Here is a 23593-nt window from a genome sequence, read left to right as displayed (position 1 = left end):
TTGGGGTGGTTTGTCACGTAGCAATACATAAGTAGTACACTCCATGTAATCAGCAACACTTGGTATTATCAGCAGGCTTTTAAAATTTTGCCATGCTGATGGATATAAAGTCATACCACAATGCTTTATATGGTACTTTCCTAAATTCAAGTCCAACTGAGCATTTCTTCATGTAATTCATAGCTATTTAGACTTGGTTATTGTGTGTGAACTGCTTATTCATATTTTTATTAGGCTTCCTAAAATTTTTGTATAGATTTTCCAGGAATTCCTTATTTATTCTAATTACTAATCTCTTGTTACATTGAGAGATGTTACTCATCTTTTTTTTTTTTTTTTTTTTAAGATTTTACTTATTTATTTGACAGAGATCACAAGTAGGCAGAGAGGCAGGCGGTGGGGGCGGGGGGCAGGCTCCCTGCTGAGCAGAGAGTCCCATACAGGGCTCCATCCCAGGACCCTGAGATCATGACCTAAGCCAAAAGCAGAAGCTGAACCCACTGAGCCACCCAAGCTCCCCTGTTACCCATCTTTTAACATTGTCTGCAGTTTCCTTCATAGAACAGAACTTTAATCCACTAATTTTTACTTTGTATTTTACACTATTACAACCTTGCTTAACTTTTCCTACCTCTATGTCACAAGATACTTCTTTCATGGGTTAGCATTAACTGTGCTGGTTTTTTTTTTTTTTCCTAGTCACGTTTTATTAACCTGTAAATCACCTTTGTGTATCATATGAAGTAGTGGTCCAACTTCATTTCACCATACAGAGAATCAAATTTATCATCACATTTACTGAACTATATCACTGTACTGCCTCCCCTATCAGATAGCAAGTTTTTATATATATTAATCTGTTGCTGAGTTCTGTCTTTTGTTTCACAGGTCTATACCATGATCTTATAGGAAACGGCAATCTGTATTAGGTATAACAGGTAGAATAAGGAACAGAAAACCTCGCTTTTATCTTGGCCCTGCAACTGATTTTTGAAACAACAATTAGCAAGTCACATCTCTCTATATTCCATTTTTAGGGAGTATTATATAATAGTAGATGCAGGAATGGTGTTTTAGTCAGGTACATGAGATATTTTTATATTCTTAACCTCGGTTCAGCTACCTGTGTGTGTGTGTGTGTGTGTGTGTGTGTGTGCATCCAAAGATACAGATGCCTTTGGAAAAATTACTCATCCTCTTTAAATTATTGCTTGATGATCTATAAACTAGAAATGATAATATATATATATATATCCAGGTAATCATGAGAATGGAATATATGTAATAATTTAATTTCTGGCAACTAGAAATTACCCAGGAAAGAATACACATCATTTTCATAATTTATAAAGTAAGAGGGTCACACTAGATTAGGAGATTTGTTGTTTACAAACTGTAGTGTGCTTTGAATCGTTGGGATGGTGTAAAACACAGATTACCAGGTCCTACTTTCAGTTTCTGATTCAATAGGTTTGGAGCACAGCCCAGGAATTTGCAGTTTTAGCAGATTCCCAGGCAATGATGAGGATAGTGGTGGCCTGGGAGCCACACTAAGAACCACTGCACTAGATAATTTTTGTGTTTGAACTTCTTAGAATTAAAATGAACAGGTTAATCCAGTTGATGAGACTTACTATAATGTTATACAGTAAAGTGAAAAAGCCAAAAACACTGAGTAGCTGAATAATTCAGCACTCCTAAAGAAACAGAAGATTATTCAGAAGCAAATGGCAGCTTATCTGGTCTGCTCTCTAGTGGGCATTCCATTGTTTTGTCTTAATTGCTACAAAGACCCAGATATTCAGCTTCTTTCCATCAGCTGTGTGCTTATATCTACTTCTATTACATTTGAACTACATTATATAGAGCATGGCAACTCTGCACAAGGAAACACTTCTGGGCACTTTATTCAGAAAGGGCTACAGGCACTTTACTTAGAAAGACACTGTGAGCATAGCAAACACTCAGACTACAATAGACCCTTCCGAAAAAGTATCTAGGCTTTCTTCATTTTAAAAAAGTCTATTTGGGTGGCTGGGTCGGGTGCCTGGGTGGCTCAGTGGGTTAAGCCTCTATCTTTGGCTCAGGTCATGATCTCAGGGTCCTGGGATCAAGCCCCGCATCGGGCTCTCTACTGAGCAGGGAGGCTGCTTCCCCCTCTCTCTGCCTGCCTCTCTGCCTACTTGTGATTTCTGTCTTTCAAATAAATAATTAAAATCTTCAAAAAATGTATTTTTTTCTTAAATATAAATACAGGAGGCAAAGACAAAGGCCAGACAGAAAACCAGTATTTAAGGTATTTTATGTAATAAAATCAGACTTAAACTGAAAAAGAAAAGAAGAAATCAAATCTTCATAGTAGCAGATAATTCATGCAACAACCATTTCTTATAGTACTGTGGGCCTCAGCCCTACTCCACCACAGTTTTATCTAAAACCATGGTCTTTACCACACCAGAGGGGGTTCATGCTGGTCTGGGATGCATGCTTTCAAATGGTAACCAACCAAAATAGTACTCCTGCATGTACTTACTCACTAAGAGTAGGAAACAAGGACAGGATCAGCAAAATATAAGGTAAATGGTATAGTAGACACAGACAAGTAGACTGAGACACAGGACAGGTTTCAAGTAGCAGTGGGAAACAAATGTTAATGAGGAAACTGAGGCAGAGGAATGCTGCAGGAAGGAAAGAGCTCCTAAAGACCGAACCAAGATTCATTGAAGATGTGGTATGCAGTGTCCCAATTAATTATGGAGCTTCTTCTTTTAGGTGATAGAAGCATTAATCTATTTTCTACCCTAATCAAAGTAGTATGACAGGAGACAATGATCTTGCCAGTAAAAGGCCTTCATATCGGCAAATAGAAGGAAAACATAAGTTGAAGAGGATACCAATAAACTTCTTGGAATTATTCAAGTGTTTTACTTGATCAATTAACTTTTCCCTTTCTCTCATCTTGGTTCCTCATGAAGAACATCTACAATTAGCCATAGAAAATCAATGATGGTTATCTTTATTAAATCTGTCAATAAGAGTAAAATAACTCACCTAGAAAAGGCTGTTTTTCCAAGTTTAAAAATGTTTCAGCCCTCTATCCTGAAATCTCACTTACTCTGCTTCTACAAACAACAATTTATTTCATCAAACCTAGTAGATGGATCAGAAACTGAAAATAGTACATGAAGTCCTGATATAAATACAAGTAATAACTATATTTTTAAAAATCTTACTTGTGTCAAACGTATATTGATTCTAGTTTCTATGATAGCAGTCCACCTGTTTTCCAAGGAAATTCAATATTTTGACCACCAATAGCATAATATCTAAATAATTGGACACTAGTTGCCTTTGACGTATTCTGTCAACCATTTCTAGTCACAAAACTAATGAGTAACACTTTAAATTCAATTTGTCCTATATAGCTCAAAAAGTTCTTTCATGTCATAATATTCATTAACAAGTCTTCATTCACTGGAGTTCTAGTATATAACTGTCTTCTCTGTTAATAAGGTATAAGACTTAAGGCATGAGAAAGAAAGAGAAGGTAAAGGTGTTGATCTCTCTGCTCTATACATTTAAAAAGTTTTCTCCTATAAAATTTATTCTTTACCTACTTCTAGCCAGTCATAATTTCATTTTTTTCTTTTCCCTGATTTATTTCCCTAATTACTAAGCTTTCTATTTTTATTCTTTTGAAATATATTTTTAATCCATTATATTCTGAGAGCTATGGATAGTTATTGCTCTTTTTTTTTTGGCATTCTACAACAAAATATTTTTGAAACATTTTCAAATTTACACATTAACATTTCACTAATTCACATGCTTAATCTACTTAATCTATTTTTTATTATGTTGTTAGTCACCATACAATAGTACTCCTATATGTGTACAGGGGTTTTTGATGTAGTGTTCCATAATTCATAGTTTGCATGTAATACCCAGTGCTCTATGCAATATGTGTTCTCCTTAATACCTATCACCAGGCTCACCCATCACCCCACCCCCTTCTGCTCTAAAACCCTCAGTTTCTTTCTTGGAGTACACAGTCTCTCGTGGTTCCTCTCCCCCCCTATAATTTCCCCCCTTCATTTTCCCTTCCTTCTTCTAATGTCCTCCATGCTATTCCTTATGTTCCACAAATAAGTGAAACCATATGATAATTGACTTTCTCTGCTTGACTTATTTCACTTAGCATAATCTCCTCCAGTCCCACCCATGCTGATACAAAAGCTGGGTACTCGTCTTTTCTGATGGCTGAGTAATATTCCGTTGTATATATGGACCATATCTTCTTTATCCATTCATCTATTGAAGGGCATCTTGGCTCTTTCCACAGTTTGGCTATTGTAGCCATTGTTGCAATGAACATTGGGGTGCAGATGACCCTTCTTTTCACTATATCTGTATCTTTCGGGGTAAATACCCAGTAGTGCAATTGCAGGGTCATAGGGTAGCCCTATTTTTAAATTTTTGAGGAACCTCCACACTGTTTCCCAAAGTGGCTACACCAACTTGCATTCCCACCAACAGCATAAGAGGGTTCACCTTCTATTCTTGAGCTTAAACCCATTGACTTTTTATTTGTAACTTTTCACCTCATGGATATTATAATGTTTTTTTTTTTTTACTTTTTTTTCTTCAAATTTTTATTTAAATTCTAGTTGGGGCACCTGGGTGGCTCAGTGGGTTAAAGCTTCTGGCTTCAGCTCAGGTCATGATCCCAGGGTCCTGGGATCAAGCCCCACATCGGGCTCTCTGCTTGGTGGGGAGCCTGCTTTCCCCCTCTCTCTCTGCCTACTTGTGATCTCTGTCTGTCAAATAAATAAATTTTTTTAAAAATATTAAAAAAATAAATTAAATAAATTCTAGTTAATTAACATAAAGTACAACATTGTTTCAGGAGTAGAGTTCAGTGATTAATCACTTACACACAACACCCAGTGCTCATGATAACAACTGCCCTCCTTAACACCCATCACCCATTTAATTCATCCCCTTCCCACTTCCTTCCATCAATCTTGTTTGTTCTCTATCTTTAAGAGTCTCTAATAATTTGTCCCCCCCCCTCCTTTTTACCCTTCCCATATGTTCATATATTTTGTTTCTTAAATTCCATGTATGGCATTGTCTTTCTCTGACTGACTTATTTCACATAGCATAATACACTGTATCTCGATCCACGTGATTGCAAATGGCAATATATCATTCTTTTGATGGCTGAGTAATATTCCCGTGTGTGTGTGTGTGTGTGTGTGTGTACACCACATTTTCTTTACCATTCATCAGCTGATGGACATTTGGTCTCTCTCATTATTTTGGCTATTGATGATAATGCTGGTATAAACATCAAAGTGCATATGCCCCTTTGAATCTGTATTTTTTTAAATCCTTTGGGTAATGCCTATAATGCAATTGCTGGGTTATAGGATAGTCCTTTTCTTAGCCTTTTTTTTTTTGTAAGATTTATTTATTTATTTGAGAGAGAGAGAGAGCAAGCAGAAGGAGAGAGAAAAAGACTCCCCACTAAGCAGAGAGCCCGATGTGGAGCTCAATCCCGGGACTCTGAAATCATGTCCTGAGCTGAAATCAACAGTTGGACACTTAACTGACTGGGCCACCCAGGCATCCCTATTTTTAACTTTTTGAGGTACCTCCATACTGTTTTCCAGAGCAGCTGCTCCAGTTTGCATTCCCACCAAGAGTGCAAGAGGGGTCCCTTTTCCCTACAGCTCACCAAAATCTTTTAGTTCCTGTGTCATTAGTTTCAGCCATTCTGACAGGTGTGAGGTGGTATCTTGTCATGGTTTTGATTTGCATTTCTCAGTGATGAGTGATGTTGAGCATATTTTCATGAGTCTGTTAGCCATCTGTATGTCTTCTTTAGAAAAATATCTATTCATGTCTTCTGTCCATTTCTTAACTGGATTATTTGGGTTTTGGGTGTTGAGTTTGGTAAGTTCTTCATAGATTTTGGATACTAGCCCTTTATCAGATATGTCATTTGCAAATATCTTCTCCCATTCCACGGGCTACATTTTAGTTTTGTTGATTGTTTCCTTTGCTGTGCAGAAGCTTTTTATCTTGACAAACTACCAATAGTTTATTTCTGTTTTTGTTTCCCTTGCCTTCAGTGATGTGTTCAGTAAGAAGTTGCTACCATTGATGTCAAAGAAGTTGCTGCTTGTTCCTCCTCTAGGATTCTGATGAATTGCTTTCTCACATTTAGGTCATTCATCCATTTTTTAATTTACTTTTGTGTGTAATGTACAAAGTGGTCCGATTTCCTTCTTCTGCATATTGTTGTCAGTTTTTCCAATACAATTTGTTGAAGAGACTGTCTTTTTTCCAGTGGATATTCTTTCCGGCTTTGTTGAAGATTAGCTGACCTTATAGTTGTGGATCCATTTTGGGGTTTTCTGTTCTGTTCTTTTGATCTGTTGATATGGGGAAGCAAATGTCCTAAATGTTCTAAAATCTACATATAGACATGTAATATTGAGATCCAACAGATCTTAATATTAAGACAGTATGCCAGTACCATACTGTCTTGATAGCTACAGCTTTACAGTATAGTTTGAAGTCCCCAATCATGATGCCTCCAGCTTTGCTTTTGTTTTTCAAGATTGCTTTTGTTACTCTGTGGCTTTGTGGTTCCATACACATTTTAGGATTATTTGTTCTAATGCTGTGAAAAATGTTGGTGGTATTTTGATAAGGGTTGTGTTAAATATGTAGATTGCTTTGGGTAGTATACATATTTTAATAATATTTGTTCTTCCAATTCATGAGCATGGAAGACCTTTCTATTTCTTTGTGTCATCTTCAGTTTCTTTTATAAGTGTTCTATAGTTTTCAGAGTACAGATCTTTTACCTCCTCTTTGGTTAGGTTTATTCCTATCTTGTGTTTTTTGGTGCAATTGTAAATAGGATCAATTACTTGATTTCTCATTCTTCAGCTTCATTGTTAGTGTATAGAAATGCAACAAATTTCTGTACATTGATTTTGTATCCTGCAACTCTGCTGAATTCATGTATTAGTTCTAGCAATTTTTTGGTGGAATCTTTTGGATTTTCTACATAAAGTGTCCTGTCCTCTGCAAATAATGAAAGTTTACTTCTTGTCAACTTAGATTCTTTTTATTTCTTTTTGTTGTCTGATTGTCAAAGGCTAAAGACTTCTAATACTATGTTAAATAGAAATGGTGAAATAGACATCTCTGTCTTGTTCCTAAACTTAGAAGAAAAGCTCTCAGTTTTTCCCCAATGGTATTAGTTGTGGGTCTTTCATACATGGCCTTTATAATGTTGAGGCATGTTCCATACACACCCATTTTGTTGAGGGTTTTTTATCAAAAATGGATGCTGTATTTTGTTAAACACTTCTTCTGCACCTATTGAGAGGACCATATCATTCTTCTCTTTTTATTAATGTAATATATCATGTTGATTGTTTTGCAAATATTGAACCACCCTACACCCCAGGAATAAATCCCACTCAATCATGGTGAATAATTCTCTTAATGTTGGATTTGATTTGCTAAGATATTATTAAGGATTTGCAATGGATATTACAACTTTATAAATATATTAAATATTTTGTCTCTGTTCTGGCTTTTTAGCTTTTATTTATGTCTATTTTATCTATTTTAAAATTAAAATTATCTTTACTGAATCTAAATAAAACTCTTTTCTTTCCTTAATTGATGAATTTTCTTAAATATATAAGTAAGGACCAGCAAGATATATGGTGATAGTAGAGAGAATACATTCTAAAACTAGATAGTTCTCTGGATGCTTTAAATAAAAATTTATAACAAGAAAACTCTTTTTTTAGAAAAAAAAAAAAACCTACACCTAAAAAAATCAGGAGATTTTTACCCACTGTTCAATTCCTTACATGAATTCTTACATTCCTTATGTGAATTCTTTAATGACCTGCATTGCTTAATTAACTCACGAGTAACCACCAACCTAATAGAAATCACTGGCTGACTCACTTAGGATCAGAGAAGAAATACCCTACTCAAATTTCACCAAAATGTAAAATAAAATAAAAAGAATAATCTCACCAACATGGCTTAATAGATACATTTTGCTGAGAAATAGCTTTGGCAGGTGCTAAGTCACGAAACAAGGCAAACAGTGGGAACTTTTCTAATCTAGTAGGTTCACTAAAGTATGGCCCATTCTCCTCTGTTTTCTTACCTAAAGGCAAGAGCCTAGATACATAAGCTTTCTGTTGGATCTTAATATTACATGTCTATATGTAGATTTTAGAACATTTGCTTCCCCATATTTTAGGTTTTAATTTATTTTCTTTCTTTCTTAAGGTTCAAGAACCTCAAATCATATTCCTGTGTGAAAGGTTTACCTTTTTCCTTCTACAAACCATTGTCAATAGCCCTGAATTTACAAATGCCAAGTAATTCTTTAGATGGTTCTTGCAACTGGGTCTCATATACTACAGCTGAATAAAAAATAACCATTTATAATACCGAGAGAAAACTACCTGTTAACAACACCCAAATCATACTGCCTTTTCAATTCTTATCCCACTCTAACCTGTTTTTTACATAAAACCATGTTTTAAAGTTCTTAAAACATTATTCCCTTATGTACATTAGTGACTTCCTGTTGTGTTAAAAACAAAATCTGAAGTTCTCATCATGTCCCACAAGGACCTTCAAGAGCTAGCCTCTGCTTGTCTCTCCAACCCAGTATATTCTTTCACTCTGCCCACCAAGGAACCATGCTCTAAACATACAAGTATTCTCTAAACTGAATGTAGCCAAAACTCTGCCGTCTCAAGCTGTTTCCACATGTGTTTCTTATGCCTGGAATTTTCTTAATGACCATTCTTTGCATGAGTAATTCCTTCTCTTGCTTTAGGGTTTTCCATTTAAAAGCTCCTGGTTGGTGAAGCTGACTTTGACCCAATTCCATTTTACATGGAATTTCCTCTACATAATTGTTAATCACTTGCTTTTAATCTGTAATTTTTTTAAGATCTAAGACCCACATAAGAACATGGCTCCATAGGGCCATGGGTGTTAGAATTATATCTTCAATGCCGTTCTGCCCACAACATAAAGGATAAAGTTATGAAAAGGAGAAGAGGAAGCAAATTGAATATAGAATCACTATTTAGAAGCTGGGTTTTTTTCAGGGCGCTGGGGGGCTCAGTCGGTTGAGCATCGGACTCTCAGTTTCAGCTTAGATCATAATCACAGGGTCGTGAGATGGAGCTCCATGGCCCACTCCATGCTGAGCATGGAGTCGGCTTGAGATTCTTTGCCTTTCCGCCCCCTTCTGCTCCTCCTCTGCTTGCACTCACATACTCTCTGTCTCTTACGCTCTCAAATAAATAAAATCTAAAAAATTTTAAAAAGAAGTTGAGTTTTTAAATCCCTCTATGTCTATATCGTAGGTCTTGTTTCTTACCTAGAGAAGCAAAGATTTCTTCTCCATTGGATACTGAGGTATTTTCCATAAAATATGATGTTTGCAAGAATATTTGCTAACTTCTAGAGTTCTCTGCTAAGTCATTTAAGCATACTAAAAAGATGTTAATACCTGTAAGTCATCTCATTAAATGTCTTATGTATTTCTTCAGGGAAAGAACAAAACAAATTAACACAAAAGTAAAATTAAAAGAAATAGAGAGAAAATACTAGTACCATTCTCTGACACTAGCCATGTTCCTGGAAATGCCACTTATGTAAGGCAGGTCCTATTTCTCATTATCTATAAAATGAAAAAGTTAATTAAGACTTTGAAAGTCCTACTCAGATTTTAGTTGAACACTTTGTGGTTATTTTCTTAAATCTTCTACAGGTCAACTTATTTGCCTTATGTGCATAAAATATTTTACTTTACCCAAAGAGTAGCAAATAAATCCTTGATACTAGTTTCAAATTCCTTATCTTTAATCTGTCCACCAAATGGATGAGGCTGCTTACGCTTCTCAGCTTTTATCTTTGCTGTACCTATAGGATAACAAGTAAAAGAATCTTATGACATGTTTGAGTAATTTAAAAAGTATACAAATATATGCACACATCTTAATAAACCCAGTTTTTCTTGAAATGACAAGTGAGCTATGTGTGAACAAGCTAAGATCAATCTAATTAAGTAAAAAGCACATTCTCCTAAAACAGTGTTGTCATGAAGAATATTCTATAATAACGAAAATTTTTTTCATTATTATAGAATCTGTATCTGTATCTGTACTGTCTAAGACTGTAGCGATGGGCTATATGAAGCTATTATTAATACTAGAAATGTAGCTCCTATGACTGAGTACATGGGTTTCTAATTTTAATTTGAAATTTAAGTAGCCACATGTGGCAAGTGACTTTAGCATTTGACAGCACAGCCCTAAAATGTAAAAGAGTAATCTTTGATATTGCTAAAAATATTTTGTACTACTGTTAGGAAAGTATATGATTTCTCTAATGTTACATGTTATTTTTCAGTGTTTTAAAAAAAAAGTTAATACTTATTTTAGCTTACAATAATTCTTTCATGTATTAAATAATACTAGATAAATAGATTAAAACATGCTTCTTTTTAAAGAAAAATTATGAACTCTAGTATTTTAAAAAATGTCAAGAAGCAAAAATACATACTAATTAAAGTCTGGCACATAAGTAAAATAATATTTGGCCAAATCCAGCTTCATTTGCTCAAATAACACTAGCATATGTCACCATATCTCCATAACAAAAAGAAATGTAGTTCAGCCATATTCTGACATTGGAGATGGGGGTGGGGACAAGGAATCTATTGTCTTTTAATTAAATGAATTATAGTTTTATAGTTACCTCGTACACTGTGTGGAAAGCATGACAATGGTATTAATGTAGACCATGCAATAATTGAAACCAAACCAAAATAAATCCACCAATGCTGCAGCCAGCTTTGGATGTCATAACTATCTTCAACACTTTAACAGAGAAAAAATAAAAAAATTTAACATCGTATATTTCATTACAATAATGCCATAATCAAACAGAGAGAGAGAGATGAAACATTTTCTGTTAATTTGTCCCTATTGGTTTTTTTTGCTGATTGTGAGTCCTCCAAAGAATTATTTTTCCCTTTTCTTTCTTTTCCCATGTCCACCCAGGAGGCAAAAATAATTCTTTGTTCTTTTTTACTTTTTTTCTTCAGCAGAAACCAGGTGTTTGGAAGACTATCCCTTTAAATATCACCTATCTTTAAAATCACCCCTGCCCCTTTAAATCATGCATACCCTTTAGGACAACCCTGGCCCTTTAAGGTACATAACTAACACTTTATCTGATATCTGGCCCTTTAAATCACCAATACTTGGAAATCTTATTCAAACAGTTCCTTCTCTGACTCAACTCAGACTGAATGTTAATTACCCTTCTAGTGATCATACCTAATCACCCAAAGGACCCTTTTATAGGCTTTATCTTCTGCAGTTCTTCTTGGTCTGCCTCTACAGACTTTGCAGTGAGCAGGGTGGGAGGGGAAGGTGAGGGATCCTGTGCTGGATTTGTTGATTTTCTCTTTTTACTGATTGTTCATTTTGCAGTTTCAACATTCTTTGCCTTCAGTTATGCTAAGGCCACAATCTTGGAAAATTTTTCATAGTTGTAAAATTATTTTATAACACTTAGGGAGAAGATTGTCACTAGGGCTATGTGTTTCCTCACTGATTATAATACTTAGAAATTTGCTCTTTTTCTCTTTTTGTTTTTGAATCCAGCTATGTATTATAAGTATGTGCATTATGCTACATATGGTTATTACATATGTGTAAACAACTGATAACCAAGAAGACTGAGGAAATTAATTAAAAGTGTAAGCAAAGAACAAAGGAAAAAACAAAGTATAAGCAAAGAATTGAATACAGTGCCCTCTATATCAATAGATTTTCCTCCTACTAGAAATAATTAAGAAACATAATACTATAAAGATTCCATGCACAATACTAACAAAACAATTTAAATTACTAGGAATAAGCTTAATGGAATATTTTCAATAAAAAGAATCCCTTTCTGACCACTATCATATGATCTCCCTGATATGAAGAAGTGGAGATGCAATGTGGGGGGGTTGGGTGGTAGGAAAGAAAAAATGAAAGGGGTGGGATTGGGAGGGAGACAAACCAAGACTTAATCTCAAAAAACAGAATGAGGGTTGCTGGGGGTAGGGGGGACAGGCGAGGGTGGTGGGGATATGGACAATGGGGAGAGTATGTGCTATGATGAGTGCTATGAAATGTGTAAACCTGGTGATTCACATAGACCTGTACCCCTAGGGATAAAAATACATTATAGGTTTATTTTTAAAAAATAAATAAATTTAATTTTTTAAAAAAAGAGAAAGAATCCCCTTTCTGGAGAAATAAAAGAACTCAAATCTAATCAAGTTGAAATAAAAAGGGGTATTAATGAGATGCAATAAAAAATGGAAGCACTAATTATTAGGATAAATGAAGCAGAAGAGAGAATTAGTGATATAGAAGACAAAATTATGGAGAATAAAGAAGCTGATAAAAAGAGATACACAACTACTGGGTCATGAGGGGAGAATCAGAGAAATAAATGATACTATAAAAATAAACAATATTAGAATTGGGATCCTAGAAGAAGAGTAAAGGGTATAGGCAGAAGGTATCTTTGAGAAAGTGACAGCTGAGAACATACCTAATCTGAGGAAGGAAACAAATATTCAAGTTCAGGAGGTACGGAGAACCCCCTCAAAACCAATAAATATAGGTAAATATCTCAATATATAACAGTGAAGCTTGCAAATCTCAGAGACAAAGAAAAAGTCCTGAAAGCAGTGAAGGACAAGAGGTCCTTAACATATACAAGCAGAAACATTAGATTGGCAGAACACCTATCCAAAGAGACCTGGGAGGATAGAAAGGACTGGCATGATATAGACAGGGTGCTAAATGAGAAAAATATGCACCAAGAATACTTTATTCAACCAGGTTGCCAATCAAAATAGAAGGAAGATAAAAAGCTTCAGGACAAACACAAACTAAAAGAATTTGTGATCACTGAACCAGCCTTGCAAGAAATATTAAGGGAGATCTTTTAACCAAAGAGAGAGCCTAAAAGTAACATAGACCAGAAAGGAACAGAGACAATATACAAAACAGTGACTGTACAAGTAATACAATGGCACTAAATTTATATCTTTCAATAGATACTCTGATATACATTACTCTGAATGTAAATGGGGGAAAAGCCCCAATTAAAAGACAAAGGATATCAGATTAGATAAAAAAGCAAGACCCATAGATATGCTGCTCAAAAGAGATTCATTTTAGACCCAAAGACACCTCCAAATTGAAAGTGAGAGGGTGCAAAACCATTTATCATGCTAATGGACATCAAAAGAAAGCTGGGGTCATAATCCTTATATCAGACAAGTTAGATTTTAAATCCAAGACTGTAATAAGAGACGAGGAAGGACACTAGATCATAAGTAAAGGGTCTATCCACCAAGTAGATCTAACAATTGTAAATATTTATGCCCCTAACATGGGAGCAGCCAATTATAAACATGAATTATCAACAAAATTAAAGATACATATTGATGATAATACAATAATAGTAAGGTACTATAACACGCCATCCACTGCAATGGACAAATCATCTAAGTAGAAGATCAATAAGGAAAAAGGGCTTTGAATGACACATTGGACCAGATGGACTTCACAGATATTTTTAGAGCATTCCATCCTAAAGCAACAAAATATACATTCTTCTGGAGTGCACATGGAATATTCTCCAGAATAGATCACATACTAGGTCACAAATCATATTTCAACCAGTACCAAAAGTCTGTGATTATTCCCTGCATATTTTCAGACCACAGTGCTTTGAACTGTCAGCTCAATCACAACAGAAAATTTGGAAAGAACTCAAATATAAGGAGGTTAAAGAGCATCTGACTAAAGAATGACGGGGTCAACCAGGAAATTAAAGAAGAATTTAAAAGAATTAATAGAAACAAATGAAAATGAAAACTCAACTATCCAAATCCTTTGGAATGCAGCAGAGGTGGTCCTAAGAGTGTATAGCAATACAAACTTTTCTCAAAAAACATAAAAGAGCTCAAATACACAACCTAACTTTATACCTAAAGGAGCTGGAGAAATAATAGCAAATAAAGACTAAATCCAGCAGGAGAAGAGAATTAATAAAGATTAGAACAGATATCAGTGAAATAGAAACAAAAAAAATAGTAGAACAGATCAATGAAATTAGGAGTTGGTTCTTTAAAAGAATTGATAAGATTGATAAACCCCTGGCCAGACTTATTAAAAAGAAAAGAGAAAGGACACAAATAAATAAAATAATGAATGAAAGAAATCACAACCAACACTGAAGAAATACAAACAATTATAAGAACACATATTGTGGAGCAACTATACAGCAAAAAAGTAGGCGATCTGGAAGAAACGGAGACATTCCTAGAAACGTATAAACTACCAAAATTGAAACAGGAATAAATAGAAAAAATGAACAGACCAATAACCAGCAAGGAAAATGAAGCAGTAATCAAAAATCTCCCAACAGGGATGCCTGGCTGTCTCAGTCATTTAAGCATCTACCTTTGACTCAGGTCATGATTTCAGGGTCCTGGGATTGAGTCCTGAATTGAACGCCTAGCTCAGCAGGGAGCCTGGTTCTCCCACTGCCTACAGCTCCCCCAGTTTGTGCTTTCACTCTACCTCTCTTTGACAAATAAATAAAATCTTTTTTAAAAAATCCCCAAAACAAGAGTCCAGGGATGGATGGCCTCCCAGGAGAATTCTACCAAACATTTAAAAAATGAGTAACTATTGTTCTGAAGCTGTTTCAAAAAATAGAAATGGAAGCAAAACTTCCAAACTCTTTCTATGAGGCCAGCATTACCTTGATCATAAAACCAGACACAGACCCCACTAAAAGGAATTACAGACCAATATCCCTGATGAACATGGATACAAAAATTCTCACCAAGATACAAGTCAACAGGATCCAACAGTACATTAAAAGGCTTATTCACCACAACCAAGTGAGATTTATTCCTGGGCTGCAAAGGTGGTTCAACATCTGTAAATCAACCAGTGTAATACAATACATTAATAAAATAAAGGATAATAACCCTATGATCCTCTCAATAGATGCAGAAAAGGCATTTGACAGTGTATAGCATCCTTTCTTGGTTAAAACTCCTTAAAGTGTAGGGATAGAGGGTACATACCTCAATATCATAAAAGCCATATGTAAAAAGCCTATAGAGAATATCATTCTCAATGGGAGAAAACTGAGAGCTTTTCCCCTAAGGTCAGGAACATGGCAGGGATGTTCACTCTCACCACTGTTGTTCAACACAGTACTAGAAGTCCTAGCTTCGGCAGTCAGACAACAAAAAGAAATAAAAAGCATCCATCCAAATTAGCAAAGAAGTCAAACTCTCGGTCTTCACAGATGACATGATACTCTATGTGGAAAAACCAAAAGACTCCACCAAAAAATTTCTAGAACTCATACAGGAATTCAGCAAAGTAGCAGGATATAAAATCAATACACAGAAATCAGTTGCATTTTTATACACTAACAATGAGACAGAAGATAAGTTAAGGAGTCTATCCCACACACAATTGCACCAAAATCCCTAAGATACCCAGGAATAAGCCTAACCAAAGAGGCAAATGATGTGTACTCAGAAAACTATAGAACACTCATGAAAAAACTGAAGAACACAAAGAAATGGAAGAACATTCCAAGTTTATGGACTGCCAGAACAAATATTGTTTATATATATATATATATACACACATACATCTATGTGTGTATACACACACACACAAACATACATACATACATACATACACACGTACATACATATATACAGACACACACAATGGAATACTACTCAGTCATCAAAAAATGACATCTTGCCATTTGCAATGATGTGGATGGTATTTGGCTATGACTAGAGTGTATCTGGCTAAGTGAAATGAGTCAATCAGAGAAACACAATTATTATATGATCTCACTCATACGTGGGACTTAAGAAACAAAACAAATAGGGGAAGGGAGGGAAAAATAAAATAAGATGAAATCAGAGAGGAAAACAAAACATAAGAGACTCATAATCATAGGAAACAAACTGAAGGTTGCTGGGGGAGGTTAGGGGATGGGGTTACTGGGTGAAGAAGGGCACATGATGTAATGAGCACTGGGTATTATATAAGACTGATGAATCCCTGAACTTTACTTCAGAAACAAATAATTGAATTTAAATTAAAAGGAATTAAAAAGGAAAAAAATTATTCTAATTATATTCTTCAAATGTTGTGTCTTTTCACCACAAATTAGCTAGCACTAAATATTCATTCAAAATCTTTGCTAACTACATATAATATAATGTAATATAATATCTAACATAATAATATGTATATGTATATATTACTGTTATTATTTTTGCAAATTAGTAGTGAAATGGAACCAATTTCTATATATTTTTATGTTTATTGGGAAGATGTATTCCTTCCTTTGTGAACTTCCTGCTAATCTTTACAAGTGTTTGCAGGAGTTTTTTTTCCCTTATTGATCTCTAGAAGATTCTTAATGTATTAAGTTAGTACCCTTTATGTCATAAATATTGAAGTCTGTTTTATGTAAAAAAATAAATAAATAAAAATTAAAATTTAAAAAAAAGGTATGATCCATAAATGTTATCTGTACAATGAGATATCTATCCCTTTGAGGGGGGAAAGGGAAACTTTACCCATTTGTCATATTAAATAAAAAAAAATTAAAATTGGATGTTACATTCATATGTATAACTAAAACCAGACAAAGACACTACAAGAAAAGAAAATTACAAGCCAATATCCTTTATGCACACAGATTCAAAAATGCTCAACAAAATCTTAGGAAACCAAATTTAACAATACATTAAAAGAATCATACACCATGATCAAGTGGGATTTATAACAGGCATGCAAGGATGGTTCAATAACTGCATATCAATCAATGTGATACACCACATGAATAAAATGAAAGATAAAATATCATAGGATCATGTTAATTGATATAGAGAATCATTGAAAAAATTCATCATTCATTCATAATAAAAACTCTCAACAAATTGAACTTAAGAAAACATACATCAACATAATAAAGACCATATATGACAAAGTAAGATCAGGAGCAAGACAAGGATGCCCACTTTCAGTCAACACAGCACTAGATATACTAACCCAATCAACTGGTCAAGAAAAACAAATAAAGGCATTCAGATCAGAAAGGAATGAGTAAAACTGTCTCTGAAGATGACATGATCCTAAATATAGAAAACTTAAAGATTCCACCAAAAAACTGTTGAAGGTACCAAGCCATGACACTGTTCTATCAAGTCAGCTATTTCTGGACAATGGATTACAGAGTAAGACCAGTGAAATCTGTAGCTGTCATACTGTCACACTTTTCTTGTCTTCTCAGATGGTCCCTTGTAAGAGGTAGTATGATGAGAGAAATGAATATGATGAATATGGCATCTATGAGTCTTTGAATGGTATTGTTAGAAGAAGCACCATATGTACATGTTACACACTAAATGTTTAGACATTTCTCCAAAAAAAATAGACAAATAGGCAACAAGTAAATGAAAAGGTGCTCAATATCACTAATCATTAGGGAAAAGAAAATCAAAACTGCAATGAGCTATCACCTCATAACTGTCAGGATGACTACTAGAAGAAGGATAAAGAGAAGAAAAAAGAAGAAAGAAAAGGTGGAGGAAGAGGCAGAAGAAGAAAGAAAATAGTAAGTGCTAACTAGGACATTGAAAAATTGGAACCCTTATATAATACTAGTGGCAATGTAAATGGTAGAGCCTCCATGGAAAATAAGATGAAAGTTCCTCAAAAATATTAAAAATAGAATTACCATATGATTTACTAATCCCACTTCTGAGTATATATACAAAAGAACTGAAAATAGAATTTCAAAGAGATATTTGCTTATCCATGTTATCAATGTTAACTGAAGCATTATTCATAGTAATCAAGGAGTGTACATAATAAGCTAAATGTCCATAGACAGATACATGGATAAAGAAGTATGGCATATAAAATTAACAAGTCAGGAAATGACAGATGTTGGTGAGGATGTGGAGAAAAGGGGACCCTCCTACCCTGTTGGTGGGAAGGCAAGCTGGAGCAGCCACTCTGGAAAACAGCATGGAGGTTCCTCAAAAAGTTGAAAATAGAGCTATCTTATGACCCAGCAATCGCACTGATAGGTATTTACTCTAAAGATACAAATGCAGTGATCTGAAGGGGCACGTGCACCCAAATGTTTATAGCAGCAATGTCCACAATAGCCAAACTATGGAAAGAGCCTAGATGTCCATCAACAGATGAATGAATAAAGAAGATGTAGTATATATACACACAATGGAATACTATGCAGTCATCAAAAAAGAAATCTTGCCATTTGCTACAACATGGATGGAACTAGAGGGTATTATGCTGAGTGAAATAAGTCAATCGGAGAAAGACAATTATCATGTGATCTCTCTGATATGAGGAATTTGAGAAGCAGAGCAGGGGGTTGTAGAGGGAAGGGAAGGAAAATTGAAACAAAATGGGATCAGGTAGGGAGACAAACCATAAGAGACTCTTACTCTCAGGAAACAAAACTGAGGGTTTCTGGGGGAGTGGGGGGAGGGATAGGGTGGGGAAAAAATAAAATAAATAAAAATAAGTAAATAATAAAAGCTTAAAAGATAAAGAACTATAGCATATACATGCAATGGAATATTATTTAGCCTTTAAAAGGAAGAAAATACTGGCATATGCTATAACATGGATTAACCTTGAGGACATTATGCTAAGTAAAATAAGCCAGTCACGAAAAAGACAAATACTACATGATCCCACTTACATGAGTTATAAAAAGTAGTCAAAATTGTAGAAAGTAGAATGGTGGTTTTCAGGGTCTGGGGAGAAGTGGGTAAATAGAAGTTATTTGTGATGGATATAGAGTTTTAGCTTTGCAAGATAAAAAGTTCTAGTGGTCTGTTACACAACAAAGTACACATGGTTAACACAACTGTATCATACACTTACAAATGGCTAAGTTGGTAAATTTTATGTTATGGGGTTTCTCCACAATTTTTCACAAAACTATGTAGAACAGTAATAAGATTGTCATTATAAATAGTGTTTTTAAAATTACATATCAAACAGTAAGGATAAAAGTGCATATTCTAGATTTATATGTACATATATATCCATATCAGTCACATTTACATGTTTTTCCTAAAAATATGGTTATTACAAATTAAGTGTAATAGGTTTATAGGTTACAGTATCTACCCAAAATATTGAAAACAATGTAAACAACAAACAAGGACATAAAATGGCTTACCTAATTGCAGAAGTTCCGTTCTTAGTGCCCTTCAAAAGGGGTGCTGCTATCCCAAAACTCAGAGAATATCCAAATACAAAGGACGCGTCCATTAAACCTATAAAATGAATACTGAACATCAAACAACCACATAAGCCAGCTTTGTCATGGTAAAAATTATATCACTGAAATAGATCACTTCTGAAATCCTCATGTCCTACTTTATTAGTCAAGATCCTCCTGAGAAACAAAACCCATAGGATACTGAAAGAGATTTTTAAGGCATTGCCTTATACAATTATAAGGCCTGCCAAGTCCAAATTTGTAGGGCAGGCCAGTGGGCTGGTAATCCAGGTGAGAGTTAATATTACAGTATTGAGTCCATACTTAAGCTTAAAACCCACAGAGCAGATCAGAAAGCTGGAAAAACTCAGGCAGAGTTTTTATCTAGCAGTCTAGAGAAAGAATTGCTTCTTTTTTGGGAAACCTACATTTTTGCTCTGAAAGACTTCAACTGATAAGATTCACCCACATAAATAATGGATTAATAATGGAGAGTAATCTGTTTTATTCAGTCTACTGACCGTGTTACTCACATCTAAAAAATATAGCAGAAACATCTAGAATGATCTCTGACCAAACAAATCTAGCAAAACAGACATATAAAATTAATCATATATATACACATATATTCATATATTCTTATATCTATATTAAAGAAACTTAGATAATTATATAATTCACTGTATCTTATTTAAAATCTACATATTTAATATAATATAAATATATTTCTATTTAATATAAATATAAATCCAATATAGCTGATTACACTTTGTGGCAACTTTGTATACTTCACCATAGCTGCCATGGTGGAAAGAGGTGGCAACTGTTTGCAGTGTGTAGATGTGCATTTTAATTACTAATCAGTAGAACCAAAAGTAAAACAAACAAATTTGTTGTCATCCTCAGCCAACACTAATAACTCACTGCATTTTTTTCTAAAAGCAAACATAAATATGAATATCATCTATTTAAATTTATTGACATAACCTTCCTTACTTCTCATGGAAAAATAATTATTTTGGTGCAAAATGCTTTCCAATACTTTAATTTAAAATTTTTTTAAAAATATGATAACTCTGTACAGATAGATGATCTACCAAAACCAGAGCTATTGCAACATAAAGAAATACCGGTTATTGTGAGATATACCCCTGGGTTACTTATTGTGGGATACCATGACACAAAAGACTAGAAATAGAATGTACTACATTGTAGTCGATTAAAAGGCATATAACTTCCCTCCTTGATTTAATGAACAAGATTGTATTTTCATTAACTTCACAATATCTGAGCCCCCCAAAAGGTGAACTGAGTTAAAGCATTAAAGAGCTTAATAAAACGATGATGATGATTTCAACACGACACTGAATCAAGTACTGAGGAAATGTGAAACAGTATTTCTATCCCCTTACGAACATGATGGCAGCAACTCTCACCTATGTCCCCAAAGTTTAGACATACAATTATTCAGACAATTCAATCTAATAACTTGAGACTTTTTCCAGAGAAATGAAATGTAATCTATATAGTTTGATATGACATATATATACCAATGTTCTATGTATTATATATTAGACACAGTACATAGAAAGAATATAGTGTTTATTACTTAAGAAAGTATGTGCTTTTCCTACTTCTCTTTATCTTTTTGATGACTTTCAGATGACTTGTCTACAATTCAAAATCTCAAGCAATTCCTCAGAATTAGGCAACCCAATGTGATTTTGAAGTCAAACACAAGACTTATAAATCTAACATTATATTATAACATTTGTTATAATGTTATTATAAGGGCCAATAATTAGCACTTACATATCAGTTTAGATATGTACACCAAGATGTAAAAGCTCAATAAAAACTCAAAATGGGTCAACCATATTAGAGAGGTGGAGAAAAAAAAACTTGCCTATATAAATACCAGTTGAGTGTATGGCAACACTGTTGTCAATAAAGACTATTCCAAGGATATAAAGAATCATTGCTGCTACTCCCTGCACAGTCTGCCCCAGGATGAAGGAAACTAAATATTTCACATGGAATGATGGTACAGTTTTCCTGCAAGCCTGGGCACTCTTCATTTCTTGGCAAATATCTTCTGAAAAAACAATTATTTTTGTTAAATGAGTCAAAAATTAAACATACAACAAATATGCAGTATCTCTCATGAAATATTTCACCTTTTACAAAGTTATTTCCACCAGTATACCTTTTTTTTAAGTTAACATTTCATTTACACTGAATGTAGCAGTTCTAAAATCAGTCATTATATTCTCATAAAAAACACAATTATAAAAGGAATTTTGTGGGAATACTGGAAAAGATAAGTACATTGGGGAGGGTATGTGCTAGGTGAGTGCTGTGAATTGTGTAAGGCTAATGAATCACAGACCTGTACCCCCGAAACAAATAATACACTATATGTTAATTTTTAAAAGAGAAAAAAAAATTATAAACCAAATATAAATGTATATGCATGATAACATGTATATATACATGATAACATGTATATATGCATAGGTATCTATACATATACACACATACACAACATACATATGTTCCTCTTAAATTTAGTAACTGGTATCCCTAACTTTTGACATGCAGAAAAAAGTGTTTCTGATGTTCTAGATTATTTGTATCTTCAGATTATCCTCTGAGTTTAGTTCTATATCCACTTCTTCAGCAATCTTCACATTAACTTTGTGGCACTCTATTTAAATAATTTCCCTTTTTAGGGCACCTGGGTGCTTGAGTCAGTTAAGTGTCTGCCTTCGGCTCATGTCATGATGCCAGCCAGGTTCCTGAAACCAAGTCCCACATCGGGCTCCTTGCTCAGAGGGGAGTCCACTTCTCCCTCTCCCCTACTCATGCTCTCTCTCTCTCTCTCTAACTCGCTCTCAAATAAATAAAATCTTTAAAAATAAATAAATAAATATCCGAGCAAACAAATAATTTCCCTTTTTAGACCCATTAACTTCTCATAAAGAGAAAGCATCATACAATAAAAAATTATTTCCATTAAAGTTAGTCATTATATGGTAAACCACTAGATTTTAAATTCCTTTAGGTGGCCATCTATTTCTCACACTTTTTTTTATTCATTATGGTTGTAAAACGATAGTAAGATTTCCTGGAATTTCATTTGTTATTAGATTGGTAGATACAGGCAATGTCATTAGATCATTCTGATTGTGTCCATTTTGATTGGTATTAACAAATGCTCTGAAAATATTTTTGTAGAAAACTGACTAGAATGCAGATCGCAATATAGTACACTAATGGAAATTTTCATCTGGTTCAGTATCCATACCAAATGCTAGTTGACTTCATATCAAGTGGGAGGAGGTCTTTAGAATTGTAATTCAAGGGGCGCCTGGGTGGCTCAGTGGGTTAAGCCACTGCCTTCGGCTCAGGTCATGATCTCAGGGTCCTGGGATCGAGTCCCACATCAGGCTCTCTGCCTACTTGTGATCTTTCTCTCTCTCTTTCTGCCTGCCTCTCTGCCTACTTGTGATCTTTCTCTGTCAAATAAATAAATTCAAAAAAAAAAAAAAAAGAATTGTGATTCAAAATACTGATAATTCAATCTTATAAAGATATATTAACTTGTGGTGACATTGGTATCAATGTGATGTTTTAAATACCCCAATCTCTTGGTCCCTTGAATTTTTCTCCACCCACTTAATTAATTTTAAACTTTCAAAAAGAATAACCAAAAACCTTTCTTAGTTGTAATTTCAAGCATTTCACATTCAAAATATCCCTATCTTTCCAGCTCACTTCTAGTAACCCAATTCAACAATCCTTAAAACCCACTAGGATTTTGATACTGCTCCTTTTCGCCATACCAATATCCTCTGATGTCCTTTATCTTCTCCCATTGTCATTTTAGCACTTTTAAATCCCATGCTCTCTTATCAAGCAATCTCTTGGTAAAATTGCAACCCTCATCAAATTAAAGTCTTCTACCTACTCTGCTTTTATACTTGTAAAGCTGACTATGGCTGGGGGAAAACACACAACCATGCAAATCTCACTTTGAATTCATAATTATTAAATTCAAGGAGGTCATTCAGCCTCCTGATAATCAAATATGTCCATAGTCTGCTACACTTTTCTTCTCCTA

At 34.4% G+C, this 23593-nt stretch overlaps 1 protein-coding gene across 2 annotated transcripts in view; it reads right to left on the bottom strand.

Annotated features, from left to right (window-relative positions):
* SLCO6A1 (solute carrier organic anion transporter family member 6A1) overlaps window positions 1-23593 on the bottom strand; it is a 90803-nt gene that overhangs the window by 50318 nt on the left and 16892 nt on the right. For both annotated transcript variants that reach the window (XM_013044166.2, XM_045074480.1), the window contains exons 3-6: window positions 21377-21565; window positions 19429-19525; window positions 10831-10952; window positions 9884-9993 (exon numbers count right to left, since the gene is read on the bottom strand). In XM_013044166.2, coding sequence (XP_012899620.1) covers window positions 9884-9993; window positions 10831-10952; window positions 19429-19525; window positions 21377-21565 — 518 coding nt within the window. The remainder of the gene's footprint in view (window positions 1-9883; window positions 9994-10830; window positions 10953-19428; window positions 19526-21376; window positions 21566-23593) is intronic.

Source organism: Mustela putorius, unplaced genomic scaffold (assembly GCF_011764305.1).
Source record: "Mustela putorius furo isolate JIRA1106 unplaced genomic scaffold, ASM1176430v1.1 tig00537350_pilon_pilon_pilon, whole genome shotgun sequence".
Lineage (NCBI taxonomy): Eukaryota > Metazoa > Chordata > Mammalia > Carnivora > Mustelidae > Mustela > Mustela putorius.
This window is presented reverse-complemented; position numbering and strand designations above follow the sequence as displayed.